This window comes from Cervus canadensis, chromosome 33 (assembly GCF_019320065.1).
Source record: "Cervus canadensis isolate Bull #8, Minnesota chromosome 33, ASM1932006v1, whole genome shotgun sequence".
Classification (NCBI taxonomy): domain Eukaryota; kingdom Metazoa; phylum Chordata; class Mammalia; order Artiodactyla; family Cervidae; genus Cervus; species Cervus canadensis.
In genome coordinates, this window is record NC_057418.1 from 8,630,946 (window position 1) to 8,651,863 (window position 20,918).

Sequence of the window (20,918 nt, forward strand, 5' to 3'; positions counted from 1 at the left end):
CATTCTCACATAATTCTCTCAAAACCCTATTAGCTACATATTACTGTCCTCTATTTGCTGATGACATAAGTGAATCTCCGAAAGGGTACATAGTTCATACGGCTGATAGACAATAAAGCTAGAATTCTCTTTCTCCTACTCTCTTGCCCCTTTTGAAGCAGCACGCTCACGTTAATTAAAAAATGCCAAGAGGCAGCATTCTGTGTGAACAGGGTGTGTGCAGGTGAGTCTCCAGAGGCCCAGCTGGACGCAGAGCCAGGACTTCCAGCAGCGATTCAAACAGTGCAAGGAGCGCTCTGCCTTCAGATGATCATGTCCAAGCAAAATTACACAATTCTCTCTTTGAAGCTTTTAGGATAATAAAATGTGAAGCGAAGTGTCGGTTTTCAAATTGCGAATTCATCGAATTTAGCATAGAAGGTGACTCACATGAAACTGAATTTCTTTTCTAGAGAAAATATCCCCAGATGACACAACGATATCTACACTCCTAGCTCAGAAAAACAGACTTGTGACTGATAAAGGTGATATAAAACGGAATGAAATATTCCTCTAAGACCTTTCCTTGAGGCGAGAGAGCAGAGAATAGTCAGCGCTTAGTCATTTTGGACATAAAAATCAAAGCCTGGAGGTTGGAAGAGTGGGCTTGGGAGCCCACCAGTGCTCTGACCAGCTGAGGGATTCAAATGCTCTCGGCCGAGAGCCGAGATTCAAATGCTCAGTTTCCTCATCAGAAAAATGCCATTGACTGCGCCACCTCTTTCACAGGTTCTTGCAAAGACTAAATAAGATAATAAATGTAAAGTCCTTAGCGTGATACCTGACACATAGTAAAACTTCTGAAGGTCAGATGCTGCTGTCTGTGTTGATGTTGATGGTGATGATGACAGTAGAATGCATAGTCTGACATTCACGAGCTGTGAGACCGCAAGGATGTCCCCTACTTTGTACATCAGCTTTCTTAACTGACAAAGGAGGACAGGAAGCTGGGTTTGGGGGAGAATGGAAGCATGTATATGTATGACTGAGAACCTTCACTGCTCACCTGAAACTGTCACCACATTGCTAATTGGCTCTACCTCAATACAAAATGTTTTAGTTTAAAAAAAAATAAAATAAAAGAGTGGACCTTAGTTAGACCCAAAGCTTGGCCTTCCTGGGGGATAAACCCATGAACTTCGTCTGTGCTTCCTCCAGCCTCACTGTCAACGTCCAGCACTCTCCCTCTCTCTAGTTTCTTGCATCTTTGGGAGGCTGGCCTAGAGCCAGATTCTCCAGACAGTTAAGTAGGGGAGGATTCCAGAAAGTAAAAGCAAAAAGCACCCTGTGAAACAGACCAGGGAGACATTCCTGCATCCCCCAAGGATAAAATCACCTGCCATTTCCCGTGCCTCCCCTGCCGTCCCTGGGAATCTGGGAAGCCACACCTGCACCTAGGAGCCCTTTGCCATATAGAGCACTCGTCATGTGCTCCAGTTGGATTCTTCTGTCACCGCCTCTCCATCTGTTGTGACAATCCCACAGAAGTACGGTGGACACAAAGATCCCGTGGCTAAGCTGATTTGGAGAAGACAGAGATCTACTGCTGAAGAGGAGGGCTGGAATGCCAAGAGGGCAGCCGGCCTGCCCTGGACTCGCAGCCCCCAAAGCTTCCTGGTGAGAGGGGAGCAAACACAACCACCAGTGGAGCGTCTGCTGCCTCCTCGATCCCAGACCAAGGTTTGGCAGGCTGAACCGAGAAGAATCGCAGCCTGAAAAAGAGACACATACGCTTCTCGAGCTGCTTCGCCTGGCTCCCTCTCAAAGGGCAGAGACACACAGGGTCCCCTCACAAGACGTGAGCTGTCAAAGCCCCCCTCCAGGGCTTCATGTGCTGAGAGACCCAGAGGGCAAGGCTGTGACTCCTGGCATCCAGGCACACATGTTCTGGGCGGAGCAGTGAGGATGGCGGGTGTCCAGGGCCCCTCTGAACCTCAGCAGGATGGTTCTGAGACTTGGGGTGTGTGTGGGGGTGACCACGAGCAGAGCTGAGAGATCTGCCCGTGGAACCACAAAACAAGGGGAACCCCATAGCCACCCGCACTTTTGCGTGCAGGAGGATAACGGAAATACCATCTGTTTTGTTCTTCCCTAAAATATAAAAATAAATGGCTGATGATGAATATTATTTTTAAGTTTTTAACTGTGAAAAAAATTTTTTAACACCACAATATCTTCCAGTAGAACCTCAGAACTTTTTGAGGTGTGTGTGTGTGTGTGTGTGTGTGTGAAGTCGCTCAGTCATGTCTGATTCTTTACAACCCCATGAGGTACCCTCTTTTCAAGATGGATGTCTTAAAAGGGCAGTGTGTTTGAGCTTATCACAACCAGACTTTAAGTGGCCCCCTCTTGACTGTCTGATCATCATGAGGCATCATCCAAAGGGCACCACAGAGTCAGACTCTGATGCTGGGAAAGACCCAGGGCAGGAGGAGAAGGGGGAAACAGGATGAGATGGTTGGACGGCATCACTGACACACGGACATGAGTTTGACAAGCTCCGGGAGTTGGTGATGGACAGGGGAGCCTGGTGTACTGCAGTCCATGGGATCGCAAAGAGTTGGATACACGACTGAGCCATTGAACATCACAACAGCAGGGTCAGAAGCTGGCTTTGTTCACTCTTCTCCTCTGAATGGAACCAGGGCTCAGTAGACAAAGGTCCTGTTGCCCACGTCGGGTAGCGGGTAGCATAGCTCACTCAGCCTGAGGCTGCTTGTTGTTGGAGAGCAGAGATGCCTGGAGGAGAGCCTGTGGTGGAGTTCAGGAGGGTGTGGGGGGTGGGGGGCTAAAGAGAGGGTGGGCCCCTTTGAGCCAGCAGGAATACACTGAACATCGCAAATATTGCATTAACCCTCAGAGGAGCTACAATACGGGGAAACCCAGCAAGTCTCTATTTGGTCCGAGTTCACTATATGGGGCAAAAGGGAGAAATAATCAGAACGTGGCCAAGAAAAGTCGTAACTGCCAATAGGAGTCTGTGAATGGTGGCAGTTTCTCTCACACACACAAGACAGTTTGTGTGTGTGTATGCATGCGTGCACGTGCACACACATAGAGGGGCTACACATCATTCAACTGCGACAGGAAAGTCAAATGCTTTGATTTGCTTCACTGACGTACCTCCCCTCATTGGAGAACTTAATGGTTATGACAGTGTCTAGGATAGAAAAACAGTTTCTCTGCTGAGTTGATGAAGAGAGCTTTGAGTCTCCGGTGAGTTGGTGAATTGCACAGGGGACGTTAGATGGTGCCATGGCCTCAGCTCCCCTGATGGCTCAGTAAAGAATCCACCTGCAGTGTGGAAGCCCTGAGTTCAATCCCTGGGTTGGGAAGATCCCCTGAAGGAGGGCATCCAGCCCACTCCAGTATTCCTGCCTGGAGAATCCCATGGACAGAGGAACCTGGTGGGCTACAGTCCATGGAGGTGCAAAGAGCTGGACACAGCTAAGCAACTAAATACAGATGGCACACGGCCTGAGCTTAATGAAAGAAGCTCCTGGAAAGGTAATTTTGCTCCACAGGAAACAATTGGAAAGAGGCAAAAGTTATTTTTCACCACTTATTTGCATGTGTGGGTTTACAGCATGGACCCCTGAGTTCAGAACAGTCAGATGAGAGAGAACCCAGGGGCCTCTTACACCAGGTGACACCTCGCTTCACAAAGGTGGGACCGTCCACAGCTGTGGGTCCCCCGGGGGCACTCTGGGGACTGCCACCCGCAGGCCTGCCATCGTGGGGGTGCATCTGACTGGAGGAAGACACAGCCATGCTGGCCGGCCTCCCTTTAAATCAATGACCACACGCTTTGTTAGTGTGACCACAAGTGATCACAGCCCCGGGAGGAGCCCTTGGAGCTGCCTCGCTGACAATACAGTCACTTCAAGTCCATTTCTCTCTCTCCTGATCTCCTTGAAGACTGTCTCAGAACTTTTCCTCCTCCTTGAAACTGTCAACACCATCTCCCCTCCTCACTTTGCTTCCTATTTTACCGAGAAAACAATAGAAGTAAGAAGAGACTGGGAAGATTGACACTACACGTTCCTACCTGGGGGCATCTGCGCTTCAAAGTACCGTGAAAGTCATCGTTCACATTAGCAAGTCTGCTGAATCTGCGTAAAGGCTCCGTCCCTCAGCGGTTAACCCATGCGGGCGTGCTACCATTACCCTTGCTTGGTCTTCATTACCATAGCTCACAATGAGACCTCTTAGCTCCAAAATTCTAGCACTTATTGTGGGAGTCTCATCAGGAAATGGAAATGATCTTAAAGACCCAAATTCCACAGAGCACCCAGAGAACACCTTCTTCAATGGCTTCTCCCACAAAGACCCCTCAAGTCACCCCACCAGCTAAAGTCCACGTTGTGCAGACTGGATTCGCGCTCCCAGAATCCCGTGTGCTATCACCCAGAGGCAGAGCCTCACTGCCTGAGGACTTACTGGGAACACTTACCTGTGGAAATGCCTGCCACCCTCAGCCCACAACGTTCTCGTCAGCTGGCCTCTATGCTTTGACATTTGCTTTCCTCCCTCCACAGACTGGCTCCATGGCAGTCAGACTCCACGCTGACTTCCCAAGTTTATTTATGTCATGTAGGCGCTGCTTTAACTTGACTATATTTGTGTATCTATCTGTAACATTTTCAGACTCGGTACCCAGAGACAATTTCCCACAGATCATAATTAAAAAAAAAAAAAAAGAATAGGGTAGTAATTTAACAGCATTTCAAAGATGGTGCTATGCCTTGGCACTGAGTTTCTCTCCTCATAAGAATTCTTTCTGGACTCACAGATTTAAGAGGACAAATTTACGGTTGCCAAGGGGAAGGACCAGGGAAAGGGATAGTTAGGGAGTTTGGGATGGGCATGTACACTTTGCTATATTTAAAATGGATAATCAACAAGGACCTGCTCTATAGATGGCCAACTCTTTGTGGCTATCCCAGGGACTGTAGCCTGCCGGGCTTCTCTGTCCATGGGGTTTTCCAGGCAAGAATACTGGAATGTGTTGCCATTTTCTCCTCCAGGGGATCTTCCTGACCCAGGGATCAAACCTGGGTCTCCCACAGTGCAGGCACATTCCTTACCATCTGAGTCACCAGGGAAGCCCTGCATAGTACATGGAACATGGTTATATTTAAAGGAAAACTAACAAGGCCCTTCTGAACAGCACAGGGAACTCTGCTCAATGTCATATGGCAGCCTGGATGGCAGAGAGTTTGGGCGAGAATGATGCATGTATATGTGTGGCTGAGTCACTCTGCTCTTCACCCAAAACTGTCACAACATTGTTAATTGGCTATACCCCAATACAAAATTAAAAAAAAAAATTTTTAAGAATTCTTTCTGAAACTTACACAGAGGGTTTTACTTACTTTCTCCAGATGAGCTTTACTGATCAGAGCTCCCATGTCAGCCGATGGGTCAGATGGAATACCAACTTTCCACATTCTGGTCGCCTCTACAAACCTCTTTAAAAATTCACTATAGATGCTCTTCTGGACAAAGATTCTGCTGGTACAGAGGCAGATTTCACCCTGCCAAGAATGACTCATGAGGACAAGGACAAGACAGGGGGCTCCACTCCATGGACAGATCACCCTGCACTTGTGAGTGTCTGCCACGATCCGGCACTGGGCTAGATAATGGGGAACAGTGGTAAACAAGACAAAATTCCACCATCTGGAACACAGTGTCTTGTGGGGAATGCAATAAAGCTCAATAAATAATACAACTTCAGGCCACGACCAAAACAATACAAGAAAACTAAGCTGAGGATAAGAGTAGAAATGAGTGGGGAGGGAGAACTTTTACTCCCTTTTATTAAACGGAGTCCTGGATGACACTGGTGAACAGGGAATGTTTAAACTGACCCTTGATTGACGTGAAGGAGCCAGATGGATAGAGGTACAGAATTCTCAGTGGTAAGTGTAGAGAACCTGCCAGAAGAATGAGTTTGGAGTGTGTGAGGAAAGCGAGGAAGGTGAGTGGGGCTGACGGTGGGGGGTGGAGGCAGGGCTGGGGGTCAGAGCAACATGGGAGATACGGGCAGGAGGTGAGGAGCGAGGCAACATCATGCAGCATCTTATAGGCTTACAGGCTCACAAGGACCTTGCATTTTATCCTCAGTATCATGAAAGGATCATGGACAGCTTTAAGCAGCAAGAAGAGGTGGTCGGGAGCTACATTTTTAAATGATCATTCTGGCAGCTGTGTGGAGAACAGAATTGGAGAGGATGAGAGTGGGTTAGGAGAGCTTTTCCGACAGCCGGATGAGGGGAGGCACCTTGGACCAGGTGGAATCAATGGAGATGAGAGAAAGGGAAGGAGTCCACTGAGGTCAACAGATTCTTAAAGGGGCAAAGGGGACCCCCAAAGTGTAAAGAAACTGGCAAAGATGCTCTGAAGAAGATGCAGGATATACCTTAAAGACAGAACCAACAGGACCTACTGGCAGGTAAGGGAGGTTTAAGGAAAAGAGGAGGTTAGAACAAGGATGAGTCCCAGATTTCTGGCCCAAGCACACGATGGATGGTAGTCTCTTCTTCAGAATGGTGGACACAAGGCAGGAAAATCAGAGATACTGCGGGAAAAGGAGAAGGAGGGAAATCAGAAGTCCTGCTTTGTTCAGGTGAAGTTTCAGATGACACTGGCCATCCAAACAGAGACACTGGGTGTTCCAGGGAGAGGAACCAACAGGTTTCTGAGTGAAAGGTCATCCTTACTATTATCTGAGTGTAACATGTAACCGTCGACAAACCACATTCTGGACTTGTCAGTACTGTGTATGTATGATGGCACCTGGTCACATAAACAAATATTTTCATCACACTGATACTGGATCTTCACAACAATTCTTCCAGTGATCAGGAAATACAGAGTTGTTCGAGGCTCCTTCATGATTTCAAGGTAAGAAACCTGCTTGAGACTGATTCAAGTATTTATTTCTAAGTGTGTGAATGCATTTGAGGTGCTTTTGGGTGGGGGCAGAGAATAAGGTTTCCAAGAGATAGGACTCTTGGACAGCAAGAAAAGACGGGAAAGTATAAATAAAGGAATGGAGAAGCCAGAAAGCAATCATTGGCCCATGGCTGGTCCCCCATAAAAGTTCTGAGAGCAAGAGGAGAAGAGGGCGACAGAGGATGAGAAGGTTGAATGGCATCATTGGCTCAATGGACATGAGTTTGAGCAAACTCCAGGAGATGGTGAAGGACAGGGAAGTCCATGGGGTCACAAAGCGGGGGGACCTGACTGAGGAACTGAACAGCTGGAGAAGGAGAGTTTGCTAAACAGGAGCTGTGACGCCACAATGCCTCCCAGTGACATTAAGATTGAACAGACAGTCAAAGGAGTAACGCAATGTAACCATTCTCCTTTCACTGAAAGAGCCCTGCATCAACCTACTCATCCCAGTTGTCACTGTGACACCACAGATGCAGTTTGGCAAGGCTGCTGAGTTAAAAACAAGCAAAAAAACAAAGGGGGAGGGAAAAAAACGGAGGACACACCTGGTTGGCAAAGCTGGACCTGACAGTCGTCGGGATGCACTCGTCCAGGTTGGCATCTTCAAAGACGATGGCGGGGTTCTTGCCCCCCAGCTCCAGCGAGAGCTTCTTGCAGTGGGGGGCACTCAGCTGTGTGATGCGCTCGGCGGTGGGCTGGCTCCCCGTGAAGGAGATGAGGGGTACGTCTGGGTGGGACACCAGGGCCTCGCCAACCCTGGGCCCCGTTCCAAACACAACATTGACCACACCTGGTGGAACACCTGGATGGGAAGCAGGACCGGTTACAGCCATTCTTCTCAGCGTGCCAAGGGCTCCAGGTTGCAGAGAGATTCTCCCTCAAAGTGTTTTGCTTGTTTGCTTTGCTTTGGGGGTGGTGTTTTTGGTTCTTTTGGCAAAATGATTGCTGTCAATGTTGTGTTAGTTTCTGTAGCTTGAATGGGGGTGGGAAGGGACGTTAATGGTTGTCTCTAGTACAACAAAGATCTTCACAACCCCGGTAATAACGATGGTGTGATCACTCACCTAGAGCCAGACATCCTGGAATGTGAAGTCAAGTGGGCCTTAGAAAGCATCACTATGAACAAAGCTAGTGGAGGTGATGGAATTCTGCTTGAGCTATTTCAAATCCTGAAAGATGATGCTGTGAAAGTGCTGCACTCAATATGTCAGCAAATTTGGAAAACTCAGCAGGGGCCATAGGACTGGAAAAGGTCAGTTTTCATCCCAATCCCAAAGAAAGGCAATCCCAAAGAATGCTCAAACTACCGCACAATTACATTCATCTCACACGCTAGTAAAGTAGTGCTCAAAATTCTCCAAGCCAGGCTTCAGCAATATGTGAACCAAGAACTTCCAGATGTTCAAGCTGGTTTTAGAAAAGGCAGAGGAACCAGAGATCAAATTGCCAACATCCACTGGATCATCGAAAAAGCAAGAGTTCCAGAAAAACATCTATTTCTGCTTTATTGACTATGCCAAAGCCTTTGACTGTGTGGATCACAATAAACTGTGGAAAATTCTTCAAGAGATGGGAATACCAGACCACCTGACCTGCCTCTTGAGAAACCTATATGCAGGTCAAGAAGCAACAGTTAGAACTGGACATGGAACAACAGACTGGTTCCAAATAGGAAAAGGAGTACGTCAAGGCTGTATATTGTCACCCTGCTTATATAACTTATATGCAGAGTACATCATGAGAAACGCTGGGCTAGAGGAAGCACAAGCTGGAATCAAGATTGCAGGGAGAAATATCAATAACCTCAGATATGCAGATGACACCACCCTTATGGCAGAAAGTGAAGAGGAACTAAAAAGCCTCTTGATGAAAGTGAAAGAGGAGAGTGAAAAAGTTGGCTTAAAGCTCAACATTCAGAAAACTAAGATCATGGCATCTGGTCCCATCATTTCATGGGAAATAGATGGGGAAACAGTGGCTGACTTTATTTTTTTGGGCTCCAAAATCACTGCAGATGGTGATTGCAGCCATGAAATTAAAAGACACTTACTCCCTGGAAGGAAAGTTATGACCAACCTAGATAGCATATTAAAAAGCAGAGACATTACTTTGCCAACAAAGGTCTGTCTAGTCAAGGCTATGGTTTTTCCAGTGGTCATGTGTAGATGTGAGAGTTGGACTCTAAAGAAAGCTGAGCACCAAAGAATTGATGCTTCTGAACTGTGGTGTTGGAGAAGACTCTTGAGAGTCCCTTGGACTGCAAGGAGATCCAACCAGTCCATCCTAAAGGAGATCAGTCCTGGGTGTTCGTTGGAAGGACTGATGCTGAAGCTGAAACTCCAGCGAAGAGTTGACTCATTGGAAAAGACCCTGATGCTGGGAAAGATTGAGGGCAGGAGGAGAAGGGGATGACGGAAGATGTGACGGCTGGATGGCATCACCGACTCAATAGACATGAGTTTGGGTAAACTCTGGGAGTTGGTGATGGACAGGGAGGCCTGTGTGCTGCGATTCATGGGGTCGCAAAGAGTCGGACACGACTGAGCGACTGAACTGAACTGAACTGAGTCAATAGCAAAGCAGAGACAACAGCATCCTCTCTGCCTGTATTATGCCCCCAGGTGGAATTTCTCTGGGTGCTTTGCCCTAGAAAATGCAGGGTTAAATGTCCTACGTAATTCATTCCAGAGTATTGACTAAGCCTCAGGGGCTGAGGATGGAGAGATACACTCGGGCAGGTCAGGCCCTGTGAGAGAGGCGAGCAAAGGTTAAGTACAGGGCGTATTCACACTGCAGAAGCCAGAAAAGAGAGCGGCTACCTCCTTAGGAGAGAGAGGGAGGGTCCCCGGGGAAGGTGACTTTTGAGTTGAAGGTCCTGTTCCCCATGATCTGGATGCACCAACACCCTCTAAGACTGAGTGTCCAAGAACACCCCCAAGTAGGTGCTCCAGGCTTTTCTATTACAAAAACTCACTGCCCTAAATCTGCATGTATTCATTATGTGTTTTATGGATTTTCCTGTTCATTGCACATCCCACTAGAAGGGGCACCAGCCAAGGGCAGACACGGGTCTGTGTTTTGCCCTCTGTTGTACCCCTTATGCCATGGCCTACTTTGCCAGATAGAATGAATACTCAATTTTCAAAGTCTTTTTTTGGCCATGCTATCAGTATTTGGGATCTTAGTTCCCCAAACAGGGATCGAACTTGGCACCCACTGCATTTGAAATGCAGGGTCTTAACCACCAGACTGCCAGGGAAATCCCTAGAAAAATATTTTTAATGCATCAAATTTAAAATAGATCAATGAGAAAAGAAGATATAATGCTACATATATATGTTATTAAAATAATTTTAGCAATAATAAAAATAAAAATGTAAAGAGATGATACCAGTAAATGCTCACATGTATTGGGTGCTCACTGTGAATCAACTGTAACTATAAGTGGGTTACACCCTTTAGATCTCCCAATAGCTCTGTGAGGTACATCATATTAATATCCTCACATCACCCATGAGATTATTGAGGCAAAGTGAGGTTAAATAAGAGCTTCCCAGGTGGTGCTAGTGGTAAAGAACCCATCTGCCAATGCAGGAGTCATAAGAGACTCAGGTTTAATCCTGGGGTTAAATAACAACCAATAGAAGGCAAAACTAGGTGTTGGTTAGTAAGTAACTGTTAAGTCAATGAATGCATGGATGTGTACCATATCCAATTCAGAAAAGGGTCCTGACTTTGGGAAGATTTAAGTGTTCAGAAAAAATAATCTATGTGCCATCGATTGCGTCCAGGAAACTCTTAGGGTTTTTCCTGGAGGTAGCTGAGTACATTCCGTGTTTGCAGGTTTGAACAACAGGAGATGCAGAAATGCTCTTTAGTAAGCTAACTGCTCTCTCGCTCCTCTCATCGTTCCCTTGCTCCGAGGTAGACATACTCTCTTGGATTAAAATCACCTCTTCAAGAATATGCTCTCAAGGTACACACGATAAGTCCTCACTGATGATCCAGAATCACCGAGAGGCCCTTCCCTCAGAGCGCAGGCTTCACGGCACCACCTCGTGGCCCTATCGAGGGGGCCCCCAAGGAGGCCGCGGTCTGGCAGAGTCCCCCTCTGATGGCCCCACCTCTGCATTCAGCCTGCACACGTGTTTGAAATCCAGCTCAAGTGCATCCTGGATCATAAACACCATATGAGAACAGCTGGGCCATGGCTTGGGCCAAAGAGGAGGTGTGAGGGGGAGGTCCTGCCAGCTGATGATGGGGGAAACAGGGACAAAGTTTCCCATCATTCACGTCCTCGTGAGTCCTGCATCTCCATCGCTATCGAGCTTGTGGATATTTGCCTGGTATTCAAATGGACAGTTGAGAGCCAGAGAATGTGGACTGTTGGCCTTTATGAATCCTGAAGGCAAAAAAATGGCTCAAATCACTTCTAATGCTTATTTTAGCATTTTTTAAAAGGGTGAGAGAAAACATAGAAATACCACATATTTATCATCACAGGAAAATGAGCTCATTTCAGCAGGCAGAGTGCCTTCTACACCACAGAATTTACATTTTGATTACATTTCCCTGAACTCCAATGTTAATAAATTGAGTTAGGTATCTAGTGGCTTGTATTTCTCAAAACCATTTTGCCATTTGATCCAGACATTAATGAAATTTTTCTAGAGACATTCACCCTTTACCCTTAAAAGATTCTGGTTATAAGACAGGGAAGACCGTTTAATTGGCAAATAACAATTCACCAAAACTCAGAGTAGGTGGCTAAGAGAGAGCAAAGCGAAGGGAGGCCTGCCAGTGCCAGGATATGGCTGGATGGTGACAAGGAAAATTTTAAGCTTAAATAGAGCAGAACAAAAATTAACAGGAAGGGCCAGAAACCTACCACCAGTGGCCACTTCAAGAATGAGGGCCAACATTTGGTGCACCCAAGATAAAAACAAATATTCTAAGACTTGCAAAGAGGTATTCATGGTGTACTTCAAAACATCTTAAATGATTTTTTATTTCAAACGAAGTTCATCTTCCAAGTCTGTTTGAACACTCAGGACTAGAGGAGCTAGGTCTTGCAATATCCAGACTGCATTAGCAGGTGGTTTTAGCTTTCTTACACAGCTGGAAGTTTCTCTTAGAGTGCTCTAAGCAGAATTAAGTAGATGAGGTTGACACCCCTATCCCAGTGGAGAAACTGAGGGCTCACGTCAGGTGTGACTGGATCATCACACTCTCAGTGTTTGCTGGAGGAGGAGAGTTGGACAAAAGCCAGCCCAGAGGGGGAGCGAGGGAAGGAGCATCTTGGTATAACAGGTTTATTCACCCATAGGAATGAGTGCAATGCTGTGCAAATAAATGGAAACAGTAAACCCTCATGCAGACTGGGTTCTGGGTTATTTGAAAGGGGAGGGTGGTCAGACAAGAGCAATCCTCACAGATCAAGACGTAGCTGATTTTAGGACAGAGAAGCCTCCGGGATGCAGCTCTGTGGTCTCTCCCCACCTCCTCACGCACCCTCCCAACACAGGATGCAGCAGACCAGAGGCCCCCCTTCTGTCTCATATCAAGGAACCAGCGGCAAGAGACAGGGAAGAAACCCCTTGGACCTTTGCAGATACTAGAGATTCAAGGGATAGAACACGGTCACCTTTGTAAGGAAAGGATAACATATTCTGTGACACAAAGAAGGTAAAGGTGTCCACTTCATCCTTACCAGTTTGGTAAGGATGTTTCCAGAGGTCCAGAGCAGCCATTGACGTCAACCCAGAGACCTAGGCTGGGCAGCCTCTTTCCTTCATAGGATAGGAGGCCTCATGAGTTTCCCTCAACAGGCAGCATCTAACCTGTCATCTATACCCCGGAGTAAGGAACTGGCTCAGTTATCCTGGAAGCCAACACGTATGTTTTTGCTTTGAGAGCAAAGGTGTTCAGGACAGAGAGACAGGCTTTTAGCAACCTGCCCCCTCTATGGACGTGAGCGAGCGGGGACGCACCTTCTCTGGGGGCTGGAAGGAAGCGGGCACAGCAGGGCCCGAAAGACGGCCTGCTCCCCCCCACCGGCTGCGGGTCATTCCAGCCCGGAGACGTGAGCTCAGAGCCTCGCAGTGAGGGGCTTCCTCGTGGGTTACAAGCTAGAGCCTCCTGCCTGTGACCTTCCAACCCTGGCCCGGTGTTGGCTCCACACTCCAGAATGAAGCCAGGAACGCACGTGGCCATTAACCCATCAGCAAGAGAAAGACAAGGAGCCACAGCGCATCATCGTCCGCGAGGCAGTGGGTCCCAATGCAGGGAAAACGAGGGGGTGTCTATTCGACTCTCTTGAAAACGGGCTGCTTCTCCCAGGCATTCTGTACCTATGCAGATCAGAGTGGTATCTAGCAATATTTCCTTTTCATCAAGATCCACTCGTGGTGCCAAGGCAGCATTTAAAGTGATGACTGGAGACTGTCTGGGGCAGGCTGGGGGCGGATTCGGTCGGGCTCTCGTAGCCAGCCGCCGGGCCGCTGTCCTGCGCTCCGGCGGAGGAGCCCCGCAGGGAGCGCCGTCCCACAGCAGCGCGTTCTGGGCAAGGATAAAGGCAGCGGCGGGAGCCAAAGCCCGTGGATCCGCTCAGAAGAGGGGATTTCACTTCTCAGAAGAGGTTAAGGAAGACAGATAACCAAAGATGTCCCTGGGATCTGCCGAGCAGATTTCTGTTCAGAACTTTTCAGATGACCGTGGCCCCAGATATAGAGAACCAATGTATGGACCCCAGGAGGGAAAGGGAGGGTGGGGTGAATTAGGGGATTGGGACTGACTACACACTCTCAGTCACGTCTGACTCTCTGGGACCCCGTGGACTGAAGCCTGCCAGGCTCCTCAGCCCATGGGGCTTCTCCAGGTACAAACACTGGAAAGTGTTGCCATTTCCCTCTCCAATGGAAACACCACTATGTGTAAAACAGATATAATGAGAACCTGCCATACAGTACAAGGAGTCTACTCAGCGCCCTGTGGTGACCTAAACGGGAAGCAACTCTAAAACAGAGGAGACGTGTGGGTATGTATGTATAAGGCTTCCCTGATGGCTCAGAGGATAAAGCGTCTGCCTACAATGCAGGAGACTCGCGGTCGATCCCTGGGTCAGGAAGATCCTCTGGAGAAGGACGTGGCAACCCACTCCAGTGCTCTTGCCTGGAAAATCCCATGGACAGAGGAGCCTGGTGGGCTGCAGTCCACGGGGTCACACAGAGTCGGGCACGGCTGAGCGGCTTCCCTTTCACTATGTACACGTGTCTCTGATTCACTTTTCTGTACAGTGAAACCAACATGACATTGCAAAGCGACTATACTCCCATAAAATTTTTTTTTCATTATCTTAAAAATGTCAGTAACCCTACAGTGGCTGAAGCCTACAAAACGTACATCTCCAAAGCCAATCATGTGCCTCTCCTCTGACACCCTAACGCTGATTACCTGCTTTCTCCAGGAGTCTGCACATCATCCACGCGGTCACAGAAGTCAGCTCGCTGGGCTTAGCTATCACTGTGTTGCCAGCCGCGATCGCTGGAGCGATCTTCCAGGTCAGCAGATAGAGGGGCAGATTCCAGGGACTGATCAGAGCCGCTAACAGAGGAGAAGAGAAGCATCACCAGCAATGACACACCCTTCAGAGATGGGCCAGACACGCTTTACTAATGAAAACTCCTTCGTGCTACACCAAATGTTAGCTTGCTCTTCCAAAATCCCAATCGTGTGTAGAATTTCAATGCTTCAAAAATTTCCACAAAAGAATCTCCAGTCTTTTGTAGAATTTCTGTAGAATTTCAGAGAAATAAGTCTAAAATATATTGCAGACAGCCATACCTTTAAAACTATAACCAACACAGCTCACTCTTTTCTTGATGACTCTCAATCATATTTATGAACAACAATATAAGTACCAGGGCTAAAATACTGTCACTTCTCCCCAAACAGTCTCAGAATGTGATCAGTTTTGAGGTTTGTAGGCTGATCTTTGCACTGTCTCAACAATCTTTTTTTATCTTTAAATGGTCTAGGCACTATTTCTTCTAAATTTTTCCACCTGTTTTTTCTAATTGGTTGTGGATTGAGACATAAGATCTTAAATTGTTCACAATTATTTGTAATAAATAAAAGCAAATAGGTCCTGAGATATGAAATCCATTTTAGCTAACCCAGGGAATTTTTTAACAAATAAATTATCTCTAGATTCTCACCTGTATCCTAACCAGATAGGTTTGCTGGCTAAGTAACATCTATAACATTTAGAATGTGTCTTCATGTAATATTCTGAAGCCATCCAGACTTCCGACCACAAAACACATAAAAATAAAACCCACGTTATGAATAAATACATGGAGTCACTTTATTTTATACTCTACCCTCAAACCTGAGCTATGAAAGTAAACATGCTTTATATGTTATTAAATTTCCCACTGAAAAATCTGCTCTTCAGGGAGTAAGAGAATATTTTTGCAGCATAATGTATTAGTATACTTCTTAGAAGGATACTAAAGTTTTGTTATACTGCCTTGAAAATGTTACTTCCAAAGGGTTCAGATAATCAAAGTGGCAAAATGTCCCATTTTCTTTTCTTTAACCTATCTTCTTTTATCCTATCATAAAATGAAACTAGTAAAATATGGACAGTTGATGGTTTTTCTCACAGGAAACAGTGACATCTAGTGGACATGTTGAGTCATTGCCTATATTTCTGAAGTGCAGGAACCACCGAAATAAGAGATAATACAGTCAAAGCTTATTTATCACAGTGCCAGGCACTGTTCTAAGTGCTCTACATCTATTAACTTATATAATTCACATACAACATATATAGACAAAATTAACCTATTCTCCCAGTTTCCAGATAACAATACTGAAGCACACAAAAGTGACACTTACCCCACTCTGATTTTAACTGCACTACTTTCCTGAAAGTTTTTTTTTTTTAATTACAAGGAACAAAAAGTCCTGGTTTATGAATTTATTTTCAGTGTCATTCCTTTCCCTGTGATTCTTCAAGAACAATGTAGGAATAAGTAGGGAATTTGACACAAACAAACTAGATTTAGATTTTTAAGGTCGTCAATTAAATTTCAGATAAAGCAGAAGTTTCTTTTTTAAAGCCTGTCCCCTTAGGTCACTTCTGCAGGGCTGACCCAGCATCTCCACGTGCCCCCGCGGCCCGGCGGTCATTGCATAGCACCTACCGATGCCCACAGGGGCCCGCACTGTGTAGTGCAGACAGCCCAAGTGGTCCATCTGCGTGCATTCAGACGTGTGGTGCAGGGTGGAGGAGGCGAAGAACCGGAAGTTCTGCACCGCCCGGGGAATGTCCACGGTTCTCGCCAGGGTTATGGTTTTCCCTGTAAGACGTCAACAGCAGAAGGCGCTCAGTGCACTTCACCTCGAACCTGGAGGGGACACTCCCGCACACATGTCCCAGCTCCCTCTGAAGCAGCTTCTGTTCCTTCCAGCCTGGGATGGGCATTGCTTGATGACAGAGAGTGTTGATGATGGTTTAATAAGACTATGAAATAATTAGATGTGAGATTATAAGATGAAGTAGAAGTGGTTAGAATTGAGTCAGATAATCTTTGCTTATTAGACTGAACGATTCACAGCTATCATCATTCCAGATGTTACCACTTCACCCGATCCAGCTCTTTCAATTCAGAATCACCAAGCTTTGTACATACTGCAGAGGGGTTGGAATAGTGGGTGTTAAGACAGCTGTGTTTGCACATCACCAAGAAACATGTGATGATATTAATTAACTCCTCAGCACACAGTGGAGCCATTAAGATGAACATGTGGCAGAATGCTGATGGGTACCACCAAAGGATGCTGTGTGGCCCTTACTCACCATCACGGGCCCCACGCACTTCCTAGACCTGAATTGTCCCTTAGTTATCTTTAGTGATGCTAGGAGACTCTGCCATATCAGGAAGCATTTTCTACTTAAGGGTTTGGAGTCAAGCTGCTTTCTAACTTCAGGCCACTTTACAGCACACGCATACACATACACGTATGTACATACATACATGTAGGGCTTCCCAGGTGGTAAAGAACCTGCCTGCCAATGCAGGAGACTTTAAGAGACACAGGTTCGATCCCTGGATTGGGAAGATCCCCTGGAGGAGGGCATGGCAACCTACTCCAGTATTCATGCCTGGAGAATCCCATGGACGGAGGAATCCGGTGGGCTATGGTCTGTAGGGTTACAGAGTCGAACACAACTGAAGCAACTTAGCATCGGCATACATATACGTATATATACATACATGTATATACTAACATATCTTTACAAAGATTTACAGATGTTTACCCCATTACGATGACTTCTGGGAAGCAGTTTTAAAAATTGGGAAATTGTGTTGGGAGTGGAACAGTGACTGACATGTTGGAAATCTTTCTACATTACTTGACTGTGTGCCCTTCAAATTATCTTTGCTTTTAGGAAAGAAACTTGGGTTACCAAAGGGAAAAGGAGGGGAAAGAGATAAATTAGGAGCTTGGATAACATATACACACTACTATATATAAAAGAGATCACCAACAAAGACCTCCTGTAGGGCACAGGGGACTATACTCAATATAATAACCTATAAACGGAAAGAATCTGAAAAAGAATATATACACACACACACACACACACACAGACTCTTGAGAGTCCCTTGGACTGCAAGGAATCAAACCAGTCAATCCAAAAGGAAATCAGTCCTGAATATTCACTGGAAGAACAGATGCTGAAGCTGAAGCTCCAGTACTTTTGCCACCTGGATGCGAAGAGTTGACTATTGAGAAAAGACCCTGATGCTGGGAAAGATTAAAGGCAGGAGGAGAAGGAGAACACAGAGAAGGAGATGGTGGATGGCATCACCGACTCAATGCACATGAGTTTTGAGCAAGCTCCAGGAGATGATGAAGGACAGGGAAGCCTAGCATGCTGCAGTTCATGGGGTCGCAAGGAGTCAGACATGACTGACCAGCTGAACAACTAACACACACACACACAGAGACACACACACAGAGACACACACACAGAGACACACAGACACACACACACAGACACACAGACACACACACACAGACACACACAGACACACACAGACACACAGAGACACACAGACACACAGACACACACACACAGACACACACACAGACACACACACAGACACACACACAGACACACACAGACACCCACAGACACACACACAGACACACACAGACACACAGACACACAGAGACACACACACACACAGACACACACACACAGACACACACACACACAGCACACAGACACACACACACAGACACACACACACACACATACAGCACACACACAGACACACACACACACACACACAGCACACACACAGGCACACACAGACACCCACAGACACACACAGACACCCACAGACACACACACAGACACACACAGACACACAGACACACAGACACACACACACACACACACAGACACACACACACACACAGACACACACAGACACACACACACACAGCACACACACAGACACACACACACACAGACACACACACACACACAGACACACACACACACAGCACACACACAGACACACACACACACACACAGACACACACACACACATATATGCTTCCCTGGTGGCTCAGGGGGTAGAGTCTGCCTGCAGTGGGTCCCATCCCTGGTTCGGGAAGATCCCCTGGTTCGGGAGGAGGGCATGGCAACCCACTCCAGTATTCTTGCCTGGAGAATTTCATGGACAGAGGAGCCTGGCGGGCTGTAGTCCATGGGGTTGCAAAGAGTCAGACATGACTGAGCACCCAACACACACACACACACACGCACGACAATCTGCAGCGCAGTCACACATCTACATGAATGTGTATAGACGTGTATAACTGAATCACTGTGTTGTACCCCCGAAACCAACACAAAGTTTTAAATCAACTACTTCCACTTTTGTTTGTTTTGTTTGCTTTTGACTTTCTATTTTACACTGGAGTAAAGCTGACTGATGAAGTTGTGATAATTTCAGGCACACAGCAGAGCCATTCAGCCCCTACACACACATGTATCCATTCTCCTTCAAACTCCCTCTCACCCAGGCTGCAACAAAACATTGGGCAGAGTTCCCTGTGCAATACAATAGGTCCTTGTTGGTTATCCATTTTAAATGTAGCAGTGCAACTATACTTCAATTTAAAAATATAATAAAAAAACAAATGAATAATGCGATAAAAAAAAAAAGACAAAATTTTTTTTTTGGTTTGAAACTATTTAGAACTGATGGAGGGCTGCACTCTCAGCCTTCACGTTCTACCCCTCTCCCCAAATCTGTAGTTCCTTCTATCAACAGTGTGTTTATTTCCCTGCCTCTTGAACTTGGGTTCAGCCTTGACTTGCTCTGACCATCAGAAGGAGGCAGAAGTGGGCCAGTTGCAAGCCTCAGCCTTCAGAGGCCTCGGCTAGCCAGGCTTTCCAAGCTTTACCGCGGCCATGAGAAGCATGGGGTGGGCGGGCCTGATGGGCCCACAAGGGGGCACGTGAAGAAAGAATCCTGAGTTCCATTCATACGGGTAAGACGCAAGAGATCCCCTGACAACTTGGAAGGAGGGTGTGAACGGGCAGCATCTGAGTAAGTGCATTTCCATACAGGACGGGGCACTAATCCTGGCTCCACTAGACAGCGGGCGAGAGAGAGAGGGAAGAGGCCAGCACAGACCCCTCTCACCTTGGTCCTTGGACTCGGCCTGGGCCAGCTCCTCCAGGGACTGTTCCAGCAAGTCCGCCAGCCGCTGTAGCACCTGTGAACGCTCCTGGGGGCTCCGGGAGGACCAGCCCGGAAAAGCTGCTCTGGCAGCCTCCACCGCGGCTTCGACCTTGCAGGAACAAACAGAAGAGGTCACCTTACCCTGTTGCTCTCGAGGAGCAGAAGCTAAGAGCTTCCAGCAGTCACGTGCAGATGTGAAAGTTGGATCCTAAAGAAGGCTGAGTGCCAAAGAATTGATGCTTTCAAATTGTGGTGCTGGAGAAGACGCTTACGAGTCCCCTGGACAGCAAGGAGATCAAACCAGTCAATCCTAAAGGAAATCAATCCTGAATATTCATTGGAAGGACTGATGTTGAAGCTTCAATGCTTTGGCCACCTGATGTGAAGAGCTGATTCATTAGAAAAGATCCTCCTGATACTGGGAAAGATTGAGGGCAGGAGGAGAAGAGGATGACAGAAGGAGATGGTTGGATGGCATTACCGACTCAATGGCCATGAGTTTGAGCAAGCTCCAGGAGATGGTGAAGGACAGGGAAGCCTGGCATGCTGCAGTCCATGGGGTTGCAAATAGCCAGACACGACTGAGCAACTGACCAACCACTCGAGGGTTGGATGAGTCCAGAACCCAGGTCTGTATATATCTCACTTTTTTTTTGCCTACTTCCAAATATTTGACACTCTGAAGTGCTGAGTTGCCCAGGAAGTGTTGTTTACTTAACCAGCAAAGCAGGGCACCACAAAAAAAACCCCAAATTCTCCATTTCAATCCAGTTATCCAGAATGTGGTGATAATCAAAAGAAGCTATTTCAATAGCTGGTATACATTTTCAGCAATTTCAAAATACAGAAGTTTTTGAATATCATATGAGAGAGGAAACTTAAGGGTGTACTGAATCTCTAAACTCTTAAAGAAGTTTTGACATACTGGATAAAGTCTAAGAGTTCGAAATCACATCCCAGACTGTCATTCTGACTTGGAATGACTAGCCATATTACTTATGTATTGACTATTTTTTGTATATAAAGGAAGGTACTAAACGCTTTGCACAAATTATTTCATTAAATAAACACTCTTTAAAGTTCTGTAACATGAGTATTGTTAAGCCCGTTTTACAGATGAACAAACTGAAGCACAGAAAG

General features: G+C 46.7%; 1 protein-coding gene across 4 annotated transcripts in view; it reads right to left on the bottom strand.

Annotated features, from left to right (window-relative positions):
- ALDH8A1 (aldehyde dehydrogenase 8 family member A1) overlaps nt 1–20,918 on the bottom strand; it is a 41,449-nt gene that overhangs the window by 1,693 nt on the left and 18,838 nt on the right. The window contains exons 2-7 of one of the 4 annotated variants that reach the window (XM_043456772.1): nt 19,740–19,887; nt 16,212–16,367; nt 14,455–14,604; nt 7,548–7,804; nt 5,415–5,576; nt 821–986 (exon numbers count right to left, since the gene is read on the bottom strand). In XM_043456772.1, the coding sequence (XP_043312707.1) occupies nt 821–986; nt 5,415–5,576; nt 7,548–7,804; nt 14,455–14,604; nt 16,212–16,367; nt 19,740–19,887 (1,039 nt within the window). The remainder of the gene's footprint in view (nt 1–820; nt 987–5,414; nt 5,577–7,547; nt 7,805–14,454; nt 14,605–16,211; nt 16,368–19,739; nt 19,888–20,918) is intronic. The other 3 variants (XM_043456773.1, XM_043456770.1, XM_043456771.1) reach the window with 3 other exon arrangements.